The 24,868-nt window shown below is 35.9% G+C and overlaps 1 protein-coding gene across 1 annotated transcript; it reads left to right on the plus strand.

The window, feature by feature from the left end:
* Positions 1–333: 333 nt before the first annotated feature.
* Positions 334–5,694, plus strand: LOC112048951 (venom allergen 5). Its single transcript, XM_024086662.2, has 5 exons — positions 334–605; positions 1,828–1,949; positions 3,948–4,208; positions 4,587–4,782; positions 5,100–5,694. Exons 1-5 carry the CDS (start codon positions 530–532, stop codon positions 5,378–5,380), a joined length of 936 nt encoding a protein of 311 aa, XP_023942430.1. The 5' UTR covers positions 334–529; the 3' UTR covers positions 5,381–5,694.
* Positions 5,695–24,868: the final 19,174 nt, after the last annotated feature.

The following is a 24,868-nucleotide window of genomic DNA, read 5'->3' on the forward strand; positions in this document are numbered from 1 at the left end:
CACCTTTGGCTTGGACGTATCACAAGAAACTCGATTTCATTGACAACCACCGGCTGCCGAATAATGAGTTTTAAATTATTACCGCAGGTAAAAAGTGGTCAGATGACGAGCGTTTAACATTAATTTATATCGTAACCGAAGAAGCGAGCTTACTTGAAGCTTACCTGTTTTAGGAGACATTTCGAGCAACTCGACATGTTTACGAAAGTGATTTTCAGGGTGGATAATTTTTCTTGGTAAGGGACTGTAAGGGTCCGGAGGCAGTACTGCAGCGGCTATGAACAGAAACGGCAGGTCTCGGCGTCACGTCGTCTCCATGGGAACTCGGAGAACGATATTTAAGCGCGCGCTTGAACATTCAACTCACAGATTGCTAAAGACCGGCGAGAGCGCGACACATTGTGTGGCGGACCACCGGCTTAATACATTTGACGTTTCGTAAATATAAGTGCCACTTTTGTTACGAATCGCAATAGTAAATCGTGTTTTATATTTCAGTTTAAAGTGTTGTGAATAATAATAAATCAAGATGATTGCCCTAGTGTTTGTTTTGGGAGGTCTCCTTACGGCAACAGAGGGCTGCGGCGCCGGCAAGCAAATGCTGAGTATGTAATTCAATTTCACCTATTAATTTTCTTTTTCCTATCCATAATTGACTTCCTTGTGTAGGAATTAACATTATTAATCTTTTAATTATTATAGTTTCTATAACATGTTTATCTTCCAAATTTAACTGTAGCTTTAAGTTTCTATAACCTAGTTATATCGTAGAAATAAGTGACTAATAAATTACTATTTAAACAATATTTCAATGTAGTCTTAAATTTTGTCTATTACCTATTTCTTTGTAATAATAAAAATCAATTTAAAAATATCAATTGAAATCCGTCATGTAACAATTACACTTGTTACTAAATGAATTGTGAACTACGTGCAATAAATCCGAACTGTCAGAAAGTCCCATAAATTTATCCGCCGCCACCCAGTCTAGATACGAAGCAATTTCTATGTAAAACACCGTTTTAGCATACTAGTATAGAACGAGGTCGTAAAATTTTATTGACTTTAGACACCTATGAAACACGCACCGGTCTTATTATAAATCTTATCAGTGGATAATGGAATCATCATATTGAATAGTAATTTTTAACCTTGATTTTTTAAATTGAACGTTGAAGATCAAGATCGATCATTTAACGACCTCTCTTGAGCAACTGGTAGTGCAACTCATCAGAGATTTGGTTTTGATTCCCAGCTCAAATCAGTTTAGGGTTTTCTAATTTCTAAATTGGCTCAAGTCTGGTCTAGTCGTAGACATGAGCCGTGGCTAGTTACCACTCTATTGGCAAAGTCGTATCGCCAAGCGATTTAGCGTTCCGGTACGATATATATCTTAGAAACTTCGCTTCCATTACTTAACATCAGTCGTTAAGGGCTAACTTGCCATTGAAAATAAAGAATACAACTTTAAAATGATATAACATTAATCGTATACGACATTAATAATAATATAATATTAACCGTGTACGACGTTCACAATAATATAACTTTAACCGTGTACGACGTTAACAATAATTCAACATTAACCGTGTACGACGTTAACAATAATATAACATTAACCGTGTACGACGTTAATAATAATATTACTTTAACCGTGTACGACGTTAATAATAATATAACATTAACCGTGTACGACGTTAACAATAGTATAACTTTAACCGTGTACGACGTTAACAATAATATATTAACTATCGTTGATTTTTTAACATGTTAATATGATATTCAGCAAAATATATCAAATTTCTTATTATCTCTTAATTGTTCAAGGAACTGGAGGTCTAACGGCATATGAAAAGCAAGCGATCGTGGATGCCCACAATCGTTTACGCCAATCAGTTGCTCTTGGCCAAGTGTCCAGTCAACCTCCGGCAGCTAATATGATGGAAATGGTATGTAAAAAGCAAAAATTATGACACTACTTAGTACATTTTACAACCTGATTGAATATTCAATTGGTGATAATTTATGAAAATGCTTTTATGGCACCAAATTTGTATAATCAATATGTTGAGGTGTAAAAATAGATATATTAATAGCGTGTGGACTACGTGATATTGCATGTAGCTATTTTATTTATTACTAGTTGTGAACCGTGGTTTCACACGCTTTTAAAGCCTAACCTATAACCTCCTTTAACAAAAATGTACTTTCAGACACTGTAACAATATTTCAATTTCAACCAGTAGTTTTTGAGATAAGCGCGTTGAATTAAAAAAAAAAAAACAAAAATTTCAATAACAATATATTATAATACTATTTACTACAATATTTTCGTTTCTATCATCCAAAACCTACCTAAATAAGATTGAAATATAAATAAATAATAATTATACCATTTACTTGGTTGTTAAAGATTTATCACAGTATTTAGTTTATTTTCCCACAATTTTTATAGATTCTTATAAGTTAATCGCAATGTAAATCCTTAATTTATACCGTAATATATTCAATTTAAACGTTTTTATTGGCAATTTCTGCTTGATCGTAGTCAGGTGGACATCATTTCGTTATGTATAATTTTATGTTACGTGACATAACGATCAATGCAGGCCCATTCAAATAATAAATGTTAATGTACAATAACTTATGTTGCCGTGTATTATGATTTTGTTGCTATCCAGTTTTAACGGGAACAAAACTGGTTGTCTTTCGAGTAAAATTATTAAGCTTCTGTGGGATAAAAGAAACTGGTTTCGGTAATTAGTGAAAACGTCTAGTTAATGGAGCAACTAAGTCTTTGAAATCGGATGTTGCCGGATAATGGTTTTGAACTAAAATTAAACCGATTTTATAAAATATGTATTCAATGGAAAGCTACATTATCAGCGAGTAACGTAGAGTGTTTTTTATTTCACGGGAAAGTAAACAACCACAAAGGCGTAGTAAATAAATGAAAATATCTGTAATGCGAAATTAAAGCAATTTGAATAGGTATCGAGGTATAATTATTGTGGAATCAGCATTTTCTCAATTCTCGTGACATATTTTACAAAAATAATGCTTGATTAACTCGGACCCCGAACTAGTAACCCTACTATCAGTTAAACATGCTTACTACTACACAATAAGGCATATGAATAAAGAAACCAAAAAAATCATTATTAAAAGCTGTAAAACATCTGATAGCGATCAATAAATCGAAAGCGAAGGTATTGCGCATCCAAGTGACATTGACCTTACGAAGGTTCACCGTCCTACAAAGTGCACACATGCAGTCTATCCGTTGTTTACCTTTCCATTTTACTTCACGGTTTTTGTTTTCGAAATAATATTGACGGAAATCTGTCATGATGCGTAAAACGCTGAAATTCTTAAACAGACCGCCAAATAATTGGTCTTTTGAAAATCCTCTTTAGCCAACGAAAGATGAAAATACGATAATACATATTTTATAAATAGAATTAATACATACATGAATAATAATTACACCAGTCTTTACTGTACTTTTTACTCGTACTTCGTCGCTAATTAGGAGTCTCATGAGACGGCTCTGAAGGGTCATATCAATCAGCGCGTGACTGAGCTTTGAAAATGAGGAGATCTGCAGAAATACCGAAGTCTTAGCTCAATGAGTCACAAAACTGGAGTAGCAATGGGAAAAAAACATAGTTGCAAGAGCTGATGGTCATAAGAGTCTCAAGTGTTGGTCGACTAGGTGTACCAATGACATCAAACGGGACCGTAGTATTTTGTTCACAAGTCTTTACGAGAGTCATAACGTCCGTTGTGGCTGAAAATGATTATGATGATGATGATGATGATGATAATGATGATGATGATGATGATGATGATGATGATGATGATGATGATGATGATGATGATGATGATAATGATGTTCCATTCTATCAGGAGAATATCATTATTGATGTATTATTTCTATTGTTAAGGTGTGGGACGATGAGTTAGCAGCGACGGCGCAACGTTGGGCTGACCAATGCACCCCAGCACACGACCGCGCCTCGCAACGCGACGTTGGACGCTTCCCCGTGGGGCAGAATCTAGCAGCCACGTGGACCACTCGTCCACCATCCGACGCGGTGGACTCCGTACCAGACTTCATGAAACAGATCAACGCATGGTTCGACGAAGTCCGCATATTTGGTTTCAAACCAATCAGCGGTGGACATGGAACAGGACACTATTCTCAGGTAAGATACGTTTATCGACTGACCCCTTGATACTCATAAATTAGCTACGTCATAATGTTCCGATTGAATTAAACCTGATAATGGAACCTGTTAAAAAACAAGTTTTGTTAGTAGTTTTGCATTTCGATCTTGTGTGGCAAGCTATACTTGTAATAAAACACTAAAACTTATGACGATCAGTGATACCTAAATTGAAATCCATCTAAAGTTTTATATAATAAAATTAAAGAGAAACAGCAGACTTTCTTGCTTTAAGAACGTCAATTTTTGTTTAATTCATCTAAGTTTTGCTTTTTTTGAAATTTCCGTCAGCCATCGTCTTGAGGCATCAGTACATTGTATTATGAAAGGTTTCTTACCTCTGTTTCTTCTTTGCAGTTGGTTTGGGGTGAGACATCGCAAGTCGGCTGCGGTTACACCTTCTACTATGACCCAGCTCGTGGCTACACCAAGTTGTATGTCTGCAACTACGGCCCCGGTGGCAACGTTCTTGGATCCAACCCATACGAGAAGGGACGCCCGTCTTGCAGTGCCTATGGACTCGCTGATTCTAGGAAATACTCTGGTCTTTGTTGTGAGTATCTTACAAATATATTCATGTAGCTTTCGTTTTTTTTTACTGTCATCCTATTAAATAAATTAATAGTCATTGACAGCCACTAGATGCCCATCTGTTGTAAAGACTTTTTTCTTTCTTACACCACAATCATAAGCCGTCTACATCCAGCGGATTTCTGCAACTCAGTAAATGTCATCTGTATACTTAGGGGTGATTAGTTGCACTTAATTAGTTACGCAAATTTTCGATTAGTTTTCTGCATAATTCTAAACCTTATTCAGTTTTTGCTTGTTTTACTGGACTTATTACTGATTTTTTTTCTCATGTTCCAGCCACAAGCTACACCGCAACTTCAAGCTACCAAACCGTGGATAACAACAGCGGTTACATCTCGAACGCCATTCCCGACAGCACAGTGGAAGCCCCGGGCTTCAAGTTCCACTTCTACAAACAATTCGACAACCAATACCAGTACCAGTACAACCAGCCCGATACCTACTACCAAGCGGAAACCTCGACTTTAAGCCCGCTCATCAGTATATTGAAAACCGCCTCAAACTTATTCTCCAAACCGAAGTCGCAAGGCTTCAGGATTGGCAACGTCTATGTATAGTTTACTAACTTTAGTATGAAATTTTGTAGCAGTATTTATTTCACTATCGTGGCAGAGTGACTCGACTGATAATTCGGGCCTGTTATACGCAGAGCTTGGAGCATTCTAGAATATTCCTTGGTTTTACAAGGATTTTAAGGACTATCTTGTTTTTTTAACTGATTGTTTGTGCGTGAACTTTGAACAGTTTGAAGGTCTTGTGGTTTTTGTTTAAAAACAATATGATGCTGTCGTGAATGACCTTCTAGTATTAGATTAGCGTGAAGTAAGTTGTTGTTTAGATAATTTATATTTAATAAATATTTACATATTAATTTATTTTTTATTCATTGTTAACTTTGTATTAGCATAATATAATATTTTAACTATGAACCATTAATTGTATTCATTGTTTACAAAGACGTAACTAATGAATGGATTTTATTTAATAAATTCTAAAATAACAAATAAAAATTACTTTAAATTACTTAACTACCAACACTGCTTAAAAAAACTGTTTATTTTTGTATCATCCCATTAATACCAAAAAAAAGAAAAATAAAAATAATACCTACACTGTTTTAGCAGTGAATTAATATTTTACCTACAATATAATATAAATTATAAAGATAAAATCAAACATACATTTTTTCGATAAAATAGTACAAAAAATAAACGTAGAAAAGAAACATGATCTAAAATACCTAACGTTGCACTGAAAGTTAAAATAAATGCTTCGTAACCAAATTTTTACGTCTAGGATATAACTCATCTGCACATTTAAATCTCACAAAAATAACACTAAATAAGATAAAGAAAGAAAATCGAATAAAGATAAAATCTTTGACACAGAAACAGACATTTTCAGCACGTTACAATATGAATAATAATAATAATACATTATTTATTTCCTCTCTGGATAATAATTAAAATAACATGAGAAGCAGTAGTTAATAACCTTAATCCCTAAAAAGGTCCCTTTAGATTTAGAGAATCCTTTTATATCCTGATGAGGATGTCCTCATTTAGTCGTGGTTATGACAACTATGTAGTTGTCATAACCACGACTAAACATACGATAGATAATAGAGTTAACATAAAAATGGAACCGACTTCAGTATATTTCAGTTATTTTGATTTTAACACAAAATTGCAATTCGATTTTCATGTAAATGTAGGCACCAATCTGGAAGTAGGTATACTCTTTCAAACAAAAAAAGAATTTTCAAAATCGGTTAATAAATGATGAAGTTAGGTAACAAACATTAATAAAGAAAAACATACACTCAAAAACATGTCGAATTGAGAAACTCCTTTTTTGAAGTCGGTTACAAATTACGTGCAAATAAACGCAAATCAGGTAGCGACAGTTCTCTGTTATACCTAATATCAACTTTAATAATTTTATACAGTGCAAACTAAACGTGGGCGATGTGACGTGCATTCAAATACAACCATGATGGCAAAGCCTACAGCCACATATTTACTTAAAATACATTAAAATAAGCAAACACTGATATATCCTTGTTTGATAACAAAATATTTGCCTTTAAGTTGTACCTACATTACATGCAAAGTGCGGAAAAGGCGTATGAATTATGTATGCCAGTAACTTTAACAACTGCTATTGTTTGAAGCTGGTCGTAAAGTTGTTATTCAAATAGTAAAGTTTAATGAACAATGGTGCAGTGCGGTTAACTTTTAGACGACCTCATCGGTGCATGATGTACTAGGTCAGAGATTTTCAAACTTTCGGCTCCACGAACCCGTATTAAAATTTCCAAGTGACAGCGAACCCCTCACTAACTCATGAAACACCCGCCTCAAATAATAATTTGACTCTTGAACAAAGTAAGGTTTTTATTTGAATAAAAGGTAACACATAAAGTACCAAAAGAAATGTCTTTGTAATAATAATGTGATGGATGCAAATGGATTCAATTTTAGGAGTAATTTTGGACTAATTTAACATTAATTCTAACTCGGTATCAGTTATCAAGCCATTACGTAAATCTTGTCGCGAACCCCCTGCCATTAAATGGCGAACCCCTAGGGGTACGCGTACCCCACTTTGAGAAACCCTGTACTAGGTGATTGCAGTTATAGGTACTCTTAGCTAGGAATTCCGTTTCACTTCCGCTAGGTTTAAACTAACAAATGGACTTCAAAAGATTTGCCAGACAAGGATTTGTTTATTTACGCTTTATTTATACATCACAAAACCAGGTAAAGAATCAATAAAACACAAGAAGAAGTAAAATACAAAAGACGACCTTATCGTTTCGTAGCGATCTCTTCCACGCAACTTGTGAGGCTGCACAAATATAGAAAATATTGAAATGAATTAATTATTAATTGGTAACACAAGTCAAACGTAAAAAATATTAAACAATCTATTAATTTAAAAGAATAATTACTAAAAAGTGGACGAATTAAAAGAGTAAATATTCGTTTTTACTGTGATAGATAGATACTCTTACTATAAATTACATATCGTCCATTTATATACCCCTTAAACAAAACAGAAAGGATTGAAGGGCCTATACCAATATGGTAGGAAATAGCTATTAAAGAAAATGATGATGATCCCGGACCCGTTGGTCTTTTGTCGTTCCCACTCCTAATACAGTCTTTCCCGACTAGTTGGAGAGGAATGGAAATATTGGTCATATATAAAACTAGTAGACGCCGCTCGGTTTCACCCGCGTGATTCCCGTTTCCGTAGGAATACGTTATACGGGTATAATAGGCTATATAGCTTTCCTCGATAAATGGGCTATCTAACACTTAAATAATTTTTTAAGTCGGACCAGTAGTTCCTGAGATCAGCGCGTTCAAACAAACAAACTCTTCAGCTTTATAATATTAATATAGATATATGGCAAATAATTTAAAAAAAAATGATTTTTTAACGACCCCATCATATGTTTTAATGAGTATTATCCCTGATTTTGCCTAATTCAACTAAAAAAGAGGAATAAAAAATCAATGACAAGCAATTGATTGTGTATGTTCGTATTCTTGACAAAACATCGATATGATATTAAATTGAAGGAATTAAACATTTATAAGCTCACCTTGGCCGCACAGCCTTGACCTCATGCATGTCCTTTAGCATGGTACATACATAATTACGTAAAAAGTTTAAACAAATAACATACGAGTAGTTACGAGGCGCTAAATCGTTGACACAACGAGTGACTGGGAACTTAAAGTTGAACGTCCACGGCTCAAATCTTAATAATGCGAAAATTCACGAAATCTCGAAAACTGCTCGATGTACAGGAATCAAATTTGGCAGTTAGGTAGTTTATAGTTAGTAGGTATCCGCTAAGAACGGATTTTGCGATAGAGCCGGATTAAGGAGGTCTAAGGGTGACGAAGTCGCGAGCGTTCGATAGTATATTTATAACTAGCGGTCGTCTGCATGAAATTCAGATTTTCACAGATCCCGCGGAAACCGTGGATTTTTACGATATAAAAAATATTCTATAATATGTTGCTCAATAACCTTCTAGGTATAACTCCTAGTGACGTCCCATTAAAATCGGTCTAACCGTTCCGTTTGGGGTCCCAAAGTGCTGGAATGGCGAACCCGTACTAGTAAGCGCAGTGTTTGTCTAGCCCCCACCAGTTGGAATGACGACATCAAGCGGGTCGCAGGGATATGATGATGATGATAATGGCTCTACAGGGTGATAGCTGACATCTACAAAAGATTATTATATAGTCAACTCCTTTCGGAACGAAGACGTCATCCATCATGAAATCTCGAAAATCACTTGACCTTGAAATAAAACTAAAATAGGGAGAAATAGGGACTGAAAGTTTCTATGGAAAGTTTTAATTTTTTGAGTTTATTTTTTTTAAAGGTTGTATAAAAATCATAAAAGAAATCTATACTAATATTATAAAGAGGTAAAGTTTGTAAGTTTGTAAGTTTGTCACATTTTTGAAATGGGGTAATCTTCGGAACTACTGGTCCGATTTTAAAAATTCTTTCACTAGCAGAATGCTACATTATCGGGGAGTGCTATAGGCTATATTTTATATTGGTATCATATATATTAGCCGAGTTATCACAGTTTTTGTCATACAAGTCGGACTGAAAATCCTCTTAAACAGACTTATTCGCATGCGCTGCCTTAACTATTGTGTAAAATTGAAATTAATGTATGGAGACTTTATGTATCTTTAAAAGTTCTACAAAAAAGTCCGCGACACCATATATCTATCTTCTATATATTAGCAGATATAGTACCTTTTGTGTTTTAAAAATTATTAATTTTATATACTTAGGTTTACATCATTATTTATACAACTAAACTTTAATCCTTATTAAAATAAACTATTTAATAATCGCAAGGATATTATGGAGATAAGATTTGCCCTTTACAGTATGTTAATTACTCAAATAGTTTCGGAGATAATACAAAATTTCTAAAAGACGCAGAAATTCCGCTATATGACGCCCGGCGCTTTCATTTACGTAGTTCCCGTTCCCGTGTGAATATGGGGATCAAACATAGCCTATAACACTCGCAAATAACGTAGCTTTCTATTGGTAAAACAATTTTCCAAATCGGTCCAGTAGATCCAGAGATTACCTCCTACAACCACACGAACTTTACCTCTTTATATTATTAGCATAGAAGTCTCTATTTCTCTTGGTCATACTTGGCCACCACTCTCGAAGGACTGGACCGATTTTGCTAAGGGTAGGAGTAAGATAGAGAAGTTACAGGGTAGTGTAGGGTACGGGTAGGGAAACGTAGGGGTAGTGAAGGGGTAGGGTAGGTTTACGACCGGGTTTAGGGTATTGGTAGGGTAAGGGTAGAGGTAGGGTAGTGATAGGGTAGAGGTACGGGTTGGATAGGGAAGTGGTAGGGTAGGGGTAGGATAGGCGTGAGATAGGGGTACGGGTGGGATAGGGGTAGGAAAGGGATAGGGTACGGGGAGGGTAGGGGTAGGATGGGGGTAGGGTGTAGGTAAGGTAGGGGTAGGGTAGGGGTAGGGTTGGGGTAGGGATAGGGTAGGGTAGATGTAGCGGTAGGGGTAGGGGTAGGGTAGGGTAGGGGTAGGGTAGGGTAGGGGTAGTAGTAAAGTTGACATCGAAATTTACGCGGACGAAGTCGCGGGCGTCCGCTAGTACTAAATATTACTAAATATACTGTGATTCAAGAATTTTTTAAAATTCAACCACGAGAGTGCTGAAATAGGGGTTGAAAGTTTACATTGATTTCCACGCGGACGAAGACGCCCCCCCCCCCCAATATATATTATTTATCGCCTAAATTCGAATCGCGAGTCGGAAAAATTGAATATTCTGGACTCACCAAGCCAGTAATCGAACTCAGGACCTTCCGCTTGTATCGCAATGCATCAAGAAGGTCACAAGAATACAAACGTGACGTCTCCTAGATTCCTGAAGATCCAATCATACTTTATTACATACTTTTATCATAAGGAAGACCCATTAAGTGTAACCTACAACAGAATCGCGCTTCCATTATAGTGCGGTCACATGCCTCATAGATTAGCCTCATTGCCATCACGGCATCTGCTTGATCATGACATTTTTATAGAAAACCCAATATTTATTGACTAACCTTTGATAAAATGAACATCAAAACGAATAATATACTAGTTAAAATCAGATTTACATAAATACATGAGTATAACTAAAAAAACTAAACCATTCTTATGAATCACTCTATCGATTGGTAAAAACCGTTTAAAGATTATTGCTCACATAAAGATAGTTGCCTACGTGGGGATGATTTTTAACCGACTTCAAAAAAGGAGGAGGTTCTCTGTTTGTCGGAATCTTTTTTTTTTATGTATGTTCACTCGAAGACGCCTGAAATGATTTGAAAATTATTTTTTTTTGTTTGAAAGGATATGCTTTCCAGTTGTCTAATAGTAATCATGTTAGGATCTGATAATGATATCCTGGAGAAATTGAGGAAAACTTTCGAAAGTTATACAGGCAACTAGTCCGTTTGTTAATGTTTTCATTTAGTATTTTAAAGCACTACAATTCAATGAAGGTCTAGTGTCAACCTGATGATGGAACCGATGCACGATGATGCGGGAACTCCTCATTGATTTACAGCAGTTACCTTGTGTTTGGACTTAATTAATTTGTACTGATAAGAACTATACACCCAGCTGGGTTGTGACTGTCATTAGGGGTCTGGTGATGGAGACCAGGGACAGGTAAGGGAACACCTCAACGGTTTACAGTAGCTACCTTGTGTTTGGACTTGATTAATTTGTATTGATGAAAACTTTACATCTAAATGTTTTGTAACAGTCATTAGGGGTCTGGTGATTGAGATGAGGGTTTACATTACCTTGTGGTTAATTTATGTTGATAAGAACTTTACATCTAAATGCGTAAATAAATATGGAAAAATATATACAAAATACCTTATCTACCTTCTGATCAGTTTGTAGGCGGTACCAAGTTAGTGATGTATTATTTCAAGCCGTTCAAATCATGATTTGTTAGATTTTTAGACAGTTCTTTTAGAGAAGGCTTTAATTAACACAGTACTAACTTTGTACCGCCTTCAAACTGATCAGAAGGTAGCACATACGATTTTATTTTTAGCTTTTTAGTTTACTACATTTGTTTGATTTTGAAGTCGGTTGTATTTTTATCATTATTTATCATGTCGCATATGATTGCTAGCAGTGGAAAAAGTAAAGAAAGGGGCTCGGCATAGCAGCCCCTTCCTCATTACCAAGGCTTGTATCGTATTCGTATTTTTTTTTTATTCTTCACAAGTTAGCTCTAGTAAGTGATGATGCAATCTAAGATGGATGGCGGACTAACTTGGTAGGAGGAGGATAAAAATCCACGCCCCTTTCGGTTTCTACACGACATCGTACCGGAACACTAAGTCGCTTGGCGGTACGTCTTTGTCGGTAGGGTGGTAACTAGCCACGGTCGTAGCCTCCCACCAGCCAGAAACCAATTAAGAAAACCTCAATCGGCCCAGTCGAGGATCGATCCCAGGACCTCCGTCTTGTAAATCCACCGCGCATACCACTGCGCCACAGGGGCCGTCACACACGCATATTCATATAATATATATTGTAATTATTTTGAATTATATAAACTTAGCATTAAGAACTTACCACCTAACTTAACTTTACTTCCTAATTTAAATTGTTTGTCACACACTTCATAAACTGTTATATTCTTGTTTCACTACTGTGGAAGAAAGTGATTACCACAATACAGGGAATCCTAGTGTGGAGATCACAGACTTATGTAAATTATTTTTATGTATACTAGTGAATCAATAAATATTATTATTATTATTATTATTTCACTTTTTACCACCAAACATTTTCATCCGTGACAACAATACGTCCGTGAGACATGAGATTAGTATATATCAATCGTCTTTCATAATATTTAAATAACCGATATAATTCTCTGATATAATCATCTGTGAGACACATTAAGAAGTTACGTTAGATAAAATCAATATAACCAGAGTTTTAGCACATAAGTGTTAGTTTTTCACTTGGCTAGTAAGGTCATTTTCATCAATTCACACGTGCTGAATTTTCGCTGTTGCTATTTGGGCTTTAGTAAAAAAACTAATAAATAAATCTATGTTTGGTTTAAAGTTAAGGAATCCTTTCAGGTCGGTATAGTTAGAATTATTGTTTGCCACACGTGGAACGTAAAATGAATCATTTACCAAATAAATCATAAGCAAATAGTCGTCGTCATCAACCCATATTCGGCTCACTGCTGAGCTCGAGTCTCCTCTCAGAATGAGAGGGGTAAGGCCAATAGTCCACCACGCTGGCCCAATGCGGATTGGCAGACTTCACACACGCAGAGAATTAAGATTCTCACGATGTTTTCCTTCATCGATTGAGACACGTGATATTTAATTTCTTAAAATGCACACAACTGAAAAGTTGGAGGTGCATGTCCCGAACCGGATTCGAACCCACACCTTCCGGAATCGGAGGCAGAGGTCATATCCACTGGGCTATCACGGATCAAGCAAATAGTACACAGAAATAATGCGTTGCGTTATGTATGTCTCTCGATGCTACTAGATGGCGCTGTTTCAATTCCTTAGAATTTCGAGTTTACGTCATGCCATCGATATAAATCGTTAGATGGGCCCATCCATATTAAAGAACGCTCAATTTTATGTGATTACCACACGTGGAACGTAAAATGAATCATTTACCAAACAAATCTTAAACAAATAATACACGTAAATAATGCGTTGCGTTATATACGTGCGGAAAAGGCCCTGATAAAAAAAAGAAGAAATAATATAAAATTTTTTTTTTGGAGCTCACCGCTAATAGGTAGAATGAACTGTACAGTCTTGTTGTCTTGAAGGCATTGGAAGGGTTACAAAGTTATTTAAATATCAAAATAAAATCCTTATTTCTGTTCTTGAACCACGAGCGTGTTTTTTTAATATTGAAGGAAATAATTTCAAAAAAAAGGGAAACCTACGAAACCCACGAACGCCTCTACACCAATGATATTTTATACTAGAGACAGGCGGGCATCAAAACTGAGGTGGCCAAAATATATGAGCTTATCTGTCTTAATTTCATTTAGTCGCATACCTAATAAACAACGAAAGTTATTTACAATACCGTAAACACATAATACCTTAATATTGTCTACAATGTTGAAGTATGTGATTAGGAATAGGAAGTGTAAAAACTATATTTACATAAATATACCTATAAGTAATGGCAGTAAACACAAAATATTGGTTGTGTGCGCTCAGTAGAGTCGCTAAATTCTGATCACGTTTTACTTGTTTTTTTAGGCCCGTAACATATCTATAGTATAAAACAATCATTGCTCTACACTAATTCAAATTCACAGCGATCACAGCGCGAACTTAGCGCTTAGTTTGGTATTTAAAAATAAATCGACTATCAGCGACATCTGTGGTAAACTTATAAAACGAGGATGTGCTTATGTTGTGACAGCGCCATCTATACTAAGCAGTATACTTTATTACTTGTTGAAATGCAAGAAGAAACGATTTCCACCATGAAACAAAGATGTCGTTGTTAAAATATCTTCAGCTGCGCCCCACGGTGTAACTCGAGAAAAATAAGTAAGTATGTAGGTAGATAATTTAATTTTAACTACCAAATTTTTTTTAGATCAAAGATAGCTTAATACAGTTAAATTAAGCATAAAATTAGCTTTCATGGACGACTAAATAGCTGATGAGGATATTTAAATAATAGGTATTACTCGATTGTTTATACAATGTGTGAAACCAACCTTTACGTTTTAATTTATTGGGTATAATCCATCGATCTCCTATTAAAAAGTGGATGCACAATTAGCGACCAAAAAGCGTCCCCACTCAATGAGTGCCAAACACAAATTCTTGGCACTCAATTCAAGTAGTCGCATTTGCAAATTCAACCTTAAACTCAATTCTTAAAGTTAAATTTGGGAATTGATTGCATATTAAATAAAACTATATTTAAAGGCCTTTATGCATAATTTTCTTTACCAATAATTCTAAAACTGTCAAAGCAAAATTAGCCAGTTTTTAAGTAAGTGAAATTTCATCAAAATCATTTATTTCTTATCCCAAATAACTAACAGACCCCTAGCCAAGTGGCATGTTGATTTTCATTCTACGATCGCTAACGTTCTCGAAACTAAAAAGATGTATGGGAATGACAAATCTTGATCACGTGACCTGTCCATAGCAAATGTAACTTATAACAGCCTAGTCGCCAACTAAGCCAACTTAAAACAAGTGCATTTTAAAAGTCAATTTGACAAAAACACAGTAAAATATACAAAAACGTGTTGCAAAATGTCGGGTAAATGAACCCTATACTCGTAATTACCTACTTGCCAAATAAAACCCCAACATGTCAGAACAGTTAATAAATGTACTTAGGAATCCCATTAAGTAGAAATAGAGATTAGAAACCACGGACTCACCGCAGACAAAAGCTATGTCATTAAAAATCTACTAAGTACTTAGAATATAAATTGTATCACGAAAAAAGATCACTGACTTATATTACATTTTCATGAAGATGAATACTTACGTAATTTTAATAGGCCACTGAAAAATGCCGATTATAAATGTACTCGTTTTCAGCAAAAGCATTAACTTCCTTTCCAGTTAACTCGAAAATTTTGTTTTATAGTACTTAGGTAAATAAAAAAAATTCTAATTTATTTATGAATCAGTGAATCAAATTAATTGTGTGCATGTTAAGAAATTAAATATCACGTGTCTCAAACATCGTGAGGAAACCTCCATACCAGAGAATTTTCTTAATTCTCTGCGTGTGTGAAGACTACCAATGCGCATTGGTCCAGCGTGGTGGACTATTGGCCTAACCCCTCTCATTCCGAGAGGAGACTCGTGCTCAGCAGTGAGCCGAATATGGGATGATAATGATGAAAAAATGACGATGGTAAATTTATGAATCAGATGGATCCCGTACGGTAACGGTACAGCTATCAATTATCATCATTATACGCACGTTACTTGGAAACTTAATAGGGATGATGACAGTTTTTTTATTAAATTGTACATAAATTAGGAGTATGTTAATAGCAAAGCAATTTTGTAAAAGTAACAGGGTATCTCCGATCATTACTATCGGAGCTACCGGGATTTAAAGGGTCAGATTTGCGGCGCTGCAGCATCCCTGAAAAACGCCCCATACAAAATGGTACCAACTAATGACGTCGTAGGCACTTAAAGATCGTTAGATTTGTATGGGCGTTTAAACAAAATTATTAATATCTTTGTTATTTCTGCGTTTATGTTTACAGTTCATTTATGAAAAAATGTCACATTTAATGTAAAGAAGCTAAAACTGTATGAATTTTCATCTAATTACGATAAAAGATTTTGAAATTTTATAATCTTATTTATTTTGCAAATATCCAGTCAATCTTTGCTTTTTTGAATAAATTAGTTAGCATTGACCTTATTTAGCCGAATTTATTATAAAAAAAAATCAATATATCCTAGTCATCATCCCTATTGCCCAGCAATGAGAGAGTTGGATTATAAAATTGTTGTAATTGAAAGTGTAAATAAATAAATGAGAGAAAATTAAACCTTTACAAAGCAAAGTCCTTTAATTAAGTTATTTAACTATAAAGATGCAAGTGGTTGCTATAATTAAAATTGTTCTTTTTGTGTGACACCTACTATATGTCTGATTAAAGTTTGCATAGAGTGCAAAAGGTGCATTTCACGAATTCAAAGTGCCAGGCTATCTATTTTAAAACTCGCAGCTGTGTTAAAGTTAAAATTAACTGAGTATTTTATGGCTCGTAGTAATAGTTTTAAAGTTTGTCCTCTATGGTGAAGTTAATATCACTTTGTTCTTTCTAAGTTTGCTTACACGTGGCGCGGACTTGGCGCTGACAAATTTCATCGCTTGGAGTAAGAGCAGGCGATCACTTGACTAGGTCCAGCATAGCGGACTTTATAAAGTACAAACGTATTCTGAGCTTTCTCTGAACTTATTTTTTATGAAAGAAAGCTCTGAGTCGCGTAAAAAGAGTGACGACTGCGTGTTTTTTTTATACTCTACTAGTTAGCTCTTGACTACAATTTCACCTGATGGTAAGTGAGGATGCAGTCTAAGATGGAAGCGGGTTAACTTGTTAGGAGTAGGATGAAATCCACACTCCTTTCGGTTTCTACACGACATCGTACCGGAACGCTACATCGTTTGGCGGGACGTCATTGTCGGTAGGGTGGTAACTAGCCACGGCCGAAGCCTCCCACCAGCCAGACCTGGACCAATTAAGAAAACTTCAATCGACCCAGCCGGGAATCGAACCCAGGACCTGCGTCTTGTAAATCCACCGAGCATACCACTGCGCCACGGAGGCCTGGATTAGCACAGTGCCTATTATTTAGTATATTATTACTTTATATCCCAGAAAAATCCATGGCTAAAACTAAATTCCACGCGGACGTAGTCGCGGGCGTCCGCTAGTATAAATATAAATTAATAAAGCCGCTACGCACCCATATCACAGGCTATATGCCTACTTTGGGGATGAGTAGAGATGTGTGTATTGTGTAAAGTCATCATCATCTTTAACATCCTTTATTCGGCTCACTGTTGAGCACGAGTCTCCTCTAAGAATGACAGGGATTAGGCCAATTGTCCAATTCGGATCCCAATACGGATTGGCAAACTTCACACACGTAGAGAATTAAGAAAATTGTCAAATTCTGCCGGGAAAGTACTACTGCCGCTAAACAGCATTGCTGTGTTCCAATTTGGGGGTATGGTTACGGGTGTAATTACAGCCACATATATACTTCTACGCCTCAGGTTGTTGGTTACAGTGCGGCCTTTTGTAAGACGTATTAGGTGCAGTGGCGTGCTTAACGTTGCCAATCATAGTATGCCCTAAAAATTGGTATTTGATAAGCACTAAGAAAATCATTTCAGAGGGTATGCAGTGATTTAATGCATGTATGAATTGCTTGCCTTTGCACATACTATGTAGGTATCTACTGTCTACAACGCCAGAAGATTTTATAAGGTATTCGTTTCCTGCAAAAAACTTTAAATATCAACCCAAAGTTCCCATCCCCGTACATCAGAGTGTACGTAAGAAAGTACGTAAGACGTAACATAGGCTATATTATATCCCCGTATCCCCACTAGTTAAAAAAGTCGGTAAAAACGAAGCATAAAATCAGACAAAATAGGTGTAAGTACGTTTAAATTGGCCATTCAGGAAAAAATACCTACCCTTTTCTGTATAAAATTAACAATCAACTGGCCAAGGAAGACCTTAAAATAAACGGTTCTACCATTCCGACCACTCGATGAAAGAGACCACAAAAACTTCGTTTAAATATTCGATTTCATAACAAAACAAAATAGACGGAAATGGTAGTAAGCAAATTGTTGAAAAATTACGTGCTTCACCAATCAACTAACAGACGCCCCGTGGTTTCGCTCGATTAGTCCCCGTTCCCATGGTAATGCAAAATAAAATATAGCCTATATTGCTCGCTGATAATATAGCTTTCACGGTAATACAGGATAAAATATAGCCTATAATGCTCTCTGAAAATATAGCTTTTGTGATAGTACAGTATAAAATATAGCACATATTGCTCTCTTATAATATAGCTTTCTTGGTAATACAGTATAAAATATAGCCCATATTGCTCGCTGATAATATAGCTTTTGTAGTAATACAGGATAAAATATAGCTTATATTGCTCTCTTATAATATAGCTTTCGTGGTAATACATGATAAAATATGGCCTATATTGGTCTCTGATGATATAGCTTTCTTAGTAATTAATGCAGGATAAAATATAGCCTATATTGCTATCTGATAATATAGCTTTCATTGTAATACAGAATAAAATATTGGGAACCGAATTTTTAACATCTGTTTATTAGACGTGAAAACGTAATAAATAAACTTTAATTTTTCATTTTGGGTATAGGTAAGTATTGATTTTATTAAGTATTGTATATTGTTTTGATGTAATGTTTTTCTGACAACACCATTTGTAATCATCCATCACGGAATTTATTTCCTGTTCTGTTTCGCGGGACATTTTCCTGATGAAGTTTTGAGGAAAGTATTCGCCTGCTGTATAACATTGTCAATTTTGTAATTTGTGATAGAATTAGGACAACTTTTTAATCATTGATAGCATTTTATTAAAATAAAACATAATATACTAAATAAAAACTTATTATAGCTTTTATTTATTCAATAAAAGAAAACGCTGTTACTTCGGATGACACTCAGGACACACACTTTGGTGAAAGTAGGTATAGGTCGCGGCATGTAACTTGAACCTCGTGCAGTTAGTCGTTATGGGATGTTGACGCATGCAACCATAGCAACACGTAGATATATATCATTACAATCGCGTACGAAATTTTAAATTTTTTGACATCCTTTTTCTCTAAATATTATTTAATTTTAATTTCAAGAAGATTAAACGACCACAACCAACTTTAAAAAGAGCTAGAAGAATAGTGTTTCATATTTACAATTATCTTTTGTAAAAAGATAATATAACTGATTATTTAAATAAAATATACAAAGCTACGTGTTTATCAACAATAATTACCAGTTCTAAAAGTAGGTAAATATTTTAGGTCTGATTAAAGTCCTAGCAGAGTTATCAAGAGTTATCTAAATTCACCAAATCCAACACTTTACAACATAATATAATAACCTTATGTTGTATTAAATTTTTCCTCATTAAAATAAAGCACACCAATGATATTTAAAAATATCTTTTCACTACTCTTGCTCAAAAACACTGTCATATTACCATTCCATGGCGGGCCTAAACAAGCATTTCAGCCTCTAGTCGCCAAAGTAACTTTTTTGAAGTGATAACGTCTTTTAATTCAATTGAGCTGGCTGCACCAGCTGTCTCAAACGGTGAAGGAAAACATCGTGAGGAAACCTGCATATACCAGAGATTGTTATAATTATCTGCGTGTGTGAAGTCTGCCAATCCGCATTGGGCCAGCCTAACCCTCCTCGTTCTGAGAAGAGAAGACTCGAGCTCAGCAGCGAGCCGAATACGGGTTGATAAAGAAATCAGTTATAGGTAGGTAGGTATCAGTTGTACCCAGTGGCTAGTGATATTTAAACTGTGGTTGCATCGACCAGTGACGCCTAATTGGATCGTGAACGTACCGAATTGCTAGCTTTTGAACTTTCCTCTTTGTAGATAGGAATTGAAAATCAGTACTGCATTCCATAAGAATTTATGCATGATATTCTGAGAACTATGTGTTTTAAATTAATAAAGCAAACCCCTTAAATAGAGTAGATCTTCCAGCTATCATGTTTTATAAGATTAATTTCTATCTGTACTTTTATATGTATCAATTTATTATTTACTAGCGGATGCCCGCTACTTCGTTCGCGTGGAATTCAGTTTTTCACAAATCCCGCGGGATCCATGGATTTTTCCGGGATGAAAAGTAGCGTATGTGTTAATCTAGAGTAAAATCTATTTTCATTCCAAATTTCAGCCAAATCGCTTCAGTAGCCGCAGCGTTAAAGAGGAACAAACATACTTACACACTTTCACACTTACACACAAAGTTTCACCTTTATAATATTAGTATGATGTGAAGTTATTGTGAAGTGTAATGAATATATAATATATATGTATACTGAGATACTTACGAACTAAATAATTATAATGTTTGATTGTAATGGTTAATTAAAAAACCATAACTGTTTATTGTTTAAGTTCGTTGCAAAAAGGACTTCGAGGTGATTGAACAGAAGGAAGCACTTTCATAAAGAATGAAAATCTTAATTATTTAGGTATATAAAAGCAAAAGGTCACGATATCTCGAAAACCGTTTGATATACCTACATAGATGAAATTCGGTAGGGAGGTAATTTAAAGTTAGTAGACGTTGGATTAGAACGGATGTTTAAGTTTTAACTGGATTTATAAGGTCTAAGGTCGGTCGATACATATACCTAGGACATATGGTCCAGATAGGTAGGTCCAATTTCGAGAAAGAGGTAAACCGCCGAATCCAACTCGACTGGGTAGCATTCGGGAAACTCCGCGATATCTTTTCATCCGAAATCCCTCAGTGCCTGAAGACAAAAGTCTTCGAACAGTGCGTGTTGCCAATGATGACCTATGATTCCGAGACTTGGTCGCTAACTATGGGCCTCATAAGAAGGCTCAGAGTCACACAGCGGATGGAACGAACTATGTTAGGAGCTGCGTGATCGAATCAGAAATGAGGAGATCCGCAGAAGAACCAAAGTCACCGACATAGCTCAACGAGTTGCGAAGCTGAAGTGGCAAAGGGCGGGGCGCATAGTTCGAAGAGCCGATGGACGTTGGGGTCCCAAAGTGCTGAAATGGCGACCCGGCACAAGTAAGCGCAGTGTTGGCCGATCCCCCATGGCGGACTGACGACATCAAGCGAGTCGCGGGGATTCGCTGGATGCAGGTGGCTCAGCATCTTGATGTTTGGAAGTCCCTACAAAAGGCCTATGTCCTGCAGTGGACGTCCATCGGCTGATATGATGATGATGAAGGGCGGTCGAAGTCGCGGGCATCAGCTAGTTGACTGACTAGTTGAATTGAGGCATTTTTGAAGTTAATAAGCTATGAATTAAATAGATGAAGCTATTATTCAAATATCATCAATCTGCGGCTAACATAGAAGTGCCTATTCGTTAAAATCCGTAGTTGTGTTTGAACAAGGGTGTTTGCGCAAAATATCGTCACAATCAGTCAATGATTCGATTGTGCTATTAGTGATGACAGTTTATTTACGCGACACAATTTGTGAAGCCCGATATTCGTCGCGCAAAATGAAGAGGGGAATAAAACTAAAAAATCAAATTACACGTTCGAACTTCGACTATTACGTAAAATTGGAGCTGAAAATACTATGCTCAACTAAACTTGATTTTAAATTTCATGTCGCAATTAACGCTACAAAATAAAATAAATACTTTAAGTGCAAAACAAAATATAATATTTACAATATGATATTTACGATTAGAAATTTCATAATATGATATTTACAATTATAAATTCATTGCATTGGGACGAAAAGCTGGGACAGGTACTTATTGGTCGACAGTTATGTCAATAGGTACGTTGTTGACGCATGCTAAGCCTAATAGGTCATACAGACTACTTTGGCATTTTAGACGAGTACGAACAATTTTTGGATTTACCTCCCAAAAATCATTCGTACTCCCGGATGCTAAATGCCGGGCCCGGGATGCTAAATTTGCAGTTACTAAAGCGTCATGGGGACCGATTACATTTGGTAGATTAAATGATAGGAAGAATAAATGGTTATTAACATTTTTCGCTTTTAGCGGTGGAAAAAAAAACTACAGACTTTGAAAGCAATTTTTATTACTTTGGCTTACTGAAATTGTTGGAAAGTTTTGGCGATTAATTAAGAGATTATTTCCTTCAAAATAAATGAAAATATAAGGGTTTTACTTTATAACTTTGGGACCCTCCCATTCTATCTCATTACACTCAAACCGTTCGATTTTCGAAATGCGCACCTTTTAGTAATTAACTAACCTACTATATCTGACGTGCTAGTTTAGTATTTCTGAACTTAGTTTTTTTTTAATATAACAGATTTTTATTTTCCCAAATTGTTTGGCGTTCTTTGTAAACACTTATGCCTTGATTACATAGTTTCAGTTTACGGTCTAAAGTTCCTTGTGTGATCTATTTGCATAAAATAATTGCTACGTACTTAGAACTCGAAGCATGCCTTCACTAGTAACTTCCCCATAGATAGATATACATCGCTCAAGCTAGTTAATGTTAACCAACATAGTTTTAGTTGTGTATAAACATTTCTATGAATAGATACAGTTTCAAGGGATTCCTAAGCATGTCTAGTAGATACCTAATATATTATGTAATGTTAAAAGTTCATATATTACTTATGTATTTTGACGGCACAGTGGTATGCGCGATGGATTTACAAAACGGAGGTCCTGGGCTCGATCCCCGGTTGGGTCGATTGAGATTTATCAATGATTACGTAAATGACAAAATTGCTTGGAAATGAAATGTATTACATGACAGGCTACTTATATACCTATTGTAATATGGTGATAAACTTAAAAAGGATAAACCTGGCTGAGTTTGTTGTGGGCTCTTCTCGGACCAAGGCGCGTTTGGAACCCTCGTAACTTTAATTTTAAGTTTTCGAATAATTATTATCACCATTATATTAAGTCAAATATTATTACCTGACGTTTCGAAAGAGCTTGTAAACTAAGCCTATTTGAAATAAATGAATTTTGACTTTGACTCTGACTTTTCTTAATGGGTCCAGGTCCGGCTGGTGGGAGACTTCGACTGTAGCTAGTTACCACCCTACCAACACAGACGTACCGCCAAGCGACTTAGCGTTCCGGTACGATGTCGTGTAGAAACCGAAAAGGGGTGTGGATTTTCATCCTCCTCCTAACAAGTTAGCACGCTTCCATCTTAGACTACATCATCACTTACCATCAGGTGAGATTGTAGTCAAGGGCTAACTTGTAAATAATAAAAAAAAATGTATTCAGTCCAGTATAATGCGTGGTACATTTGAGTGCCGCAATCCATTAAATAAACCGGCCAAGTGCATGTCGGGCCACACGCAGTGTAGGGTTCCGTAGATTAAGTTAGCAATGCAATCCCTTATTTATTGCACAAAAATATCGATACCGATACCCTACACCATGGGACAGACAGACGATATCATCTTCACTTCACCACAACCCCTCTTATTCTGAGAGGAGGCTCATGCTCAACAGTGAGCCGAATATGGCTTGTTAATGATAAAACGGTTTTGCCAAGCCTGAAAAGTTGAGACCGTTCTGTCAATTATTACAATAAAAGCTTTTAATTATTTGTACAAAAAAAAAAAGTTCCCAATCATGTTTGTTTTTAAAAATAAAACAGTTCACATACTGAAACAATCGCCAATGATTTGATTGTGCTCCGTCAGTGAGGACGTCGTATTTACACGGCACAATTTGTGACGCGACTCGACATACGTTGCATAATTTAAGAGAGAATAAATGTTGTTCATCCACGATGTATAAAGCCCAAGATAAGCCTTAATGTTCACGCCTTCAATGAAAAGCCTTTTTGCTAAAATAAAGTCAACTAACAGACCCACGGTTTCACCCGGGTAGTTGTCGTTACCGTGGGAATAGGGGGTAAAAAAACTTATAACACTTACATATGACGTGGCTTTCGATAGGTAAAACATTTTTTGTAAATCGGTTCTGTAGATCCAGAAATTACCTCCTACAACGTCACAAATTTTACCTCTTCACATTCATCATTACGTCATTATCAACCCATATTCGGCTCACTGCTGAGCTCGAGTCTCCTCTCAGAATGCGAGGGGTTAGGTCAAAAGTCCACCACGCGGCAGAGATTTAAGAAAATTCTCTGGTATGCAGGTTTCCTTACGATGTTTGAGACTCTTCATATTATTAGTGTAGAAACTGGTGTTTTTAGCGAATCCGATTCTACTTACTTTGATATACTTTAAAGTAAAAGTCCTATGACTACCATATCCCGCTATTCTGGAAGCATACATTGAAGCAGCGTAGTGGGTCTAAGCTCCATATTTTCTGTTCTATAAAGAGGTCTGACCTTGTCGTTAGCTGTTAAAATAAGCTGATAATGACGGTAAACTACCACATATAGTCATTTATTTTAAACAAATTTTATAAAAAAGTAAAGTTTGAGGTGTTGTAGAAGGCAATATCTGGATCTCCGATTCGGAAAATTATTTTACCGCTAGAAAGCCACATAATTTGTGAATAGGTTATTTTTTATCTCACGGAAACGGAAACTACGCGGGTGAAATCGTGGGACGCCTGCTAGTAATTCATAAATTGGTACCTGTAAGTGGAAAGCCTTCGCCTATAAATAGAATACACTTCGCTGGGCATGC

The sequence above is a fragment of the Bicyclus anynana genome, chromosome 12 (assembly GCF_947172395.1).
Source record: "Bicyclus anynana chromosome 12, ilBicAnyn1.1, whole genome shotgun sequence".
NCBI classification, from domain to species: domain Eukaryota; kingdom Metazoa; phylum Arthropoda; class Insecta; order Lepidoptera; family Nymphalidae; genus Bicyclus; species Bicyclus anynana.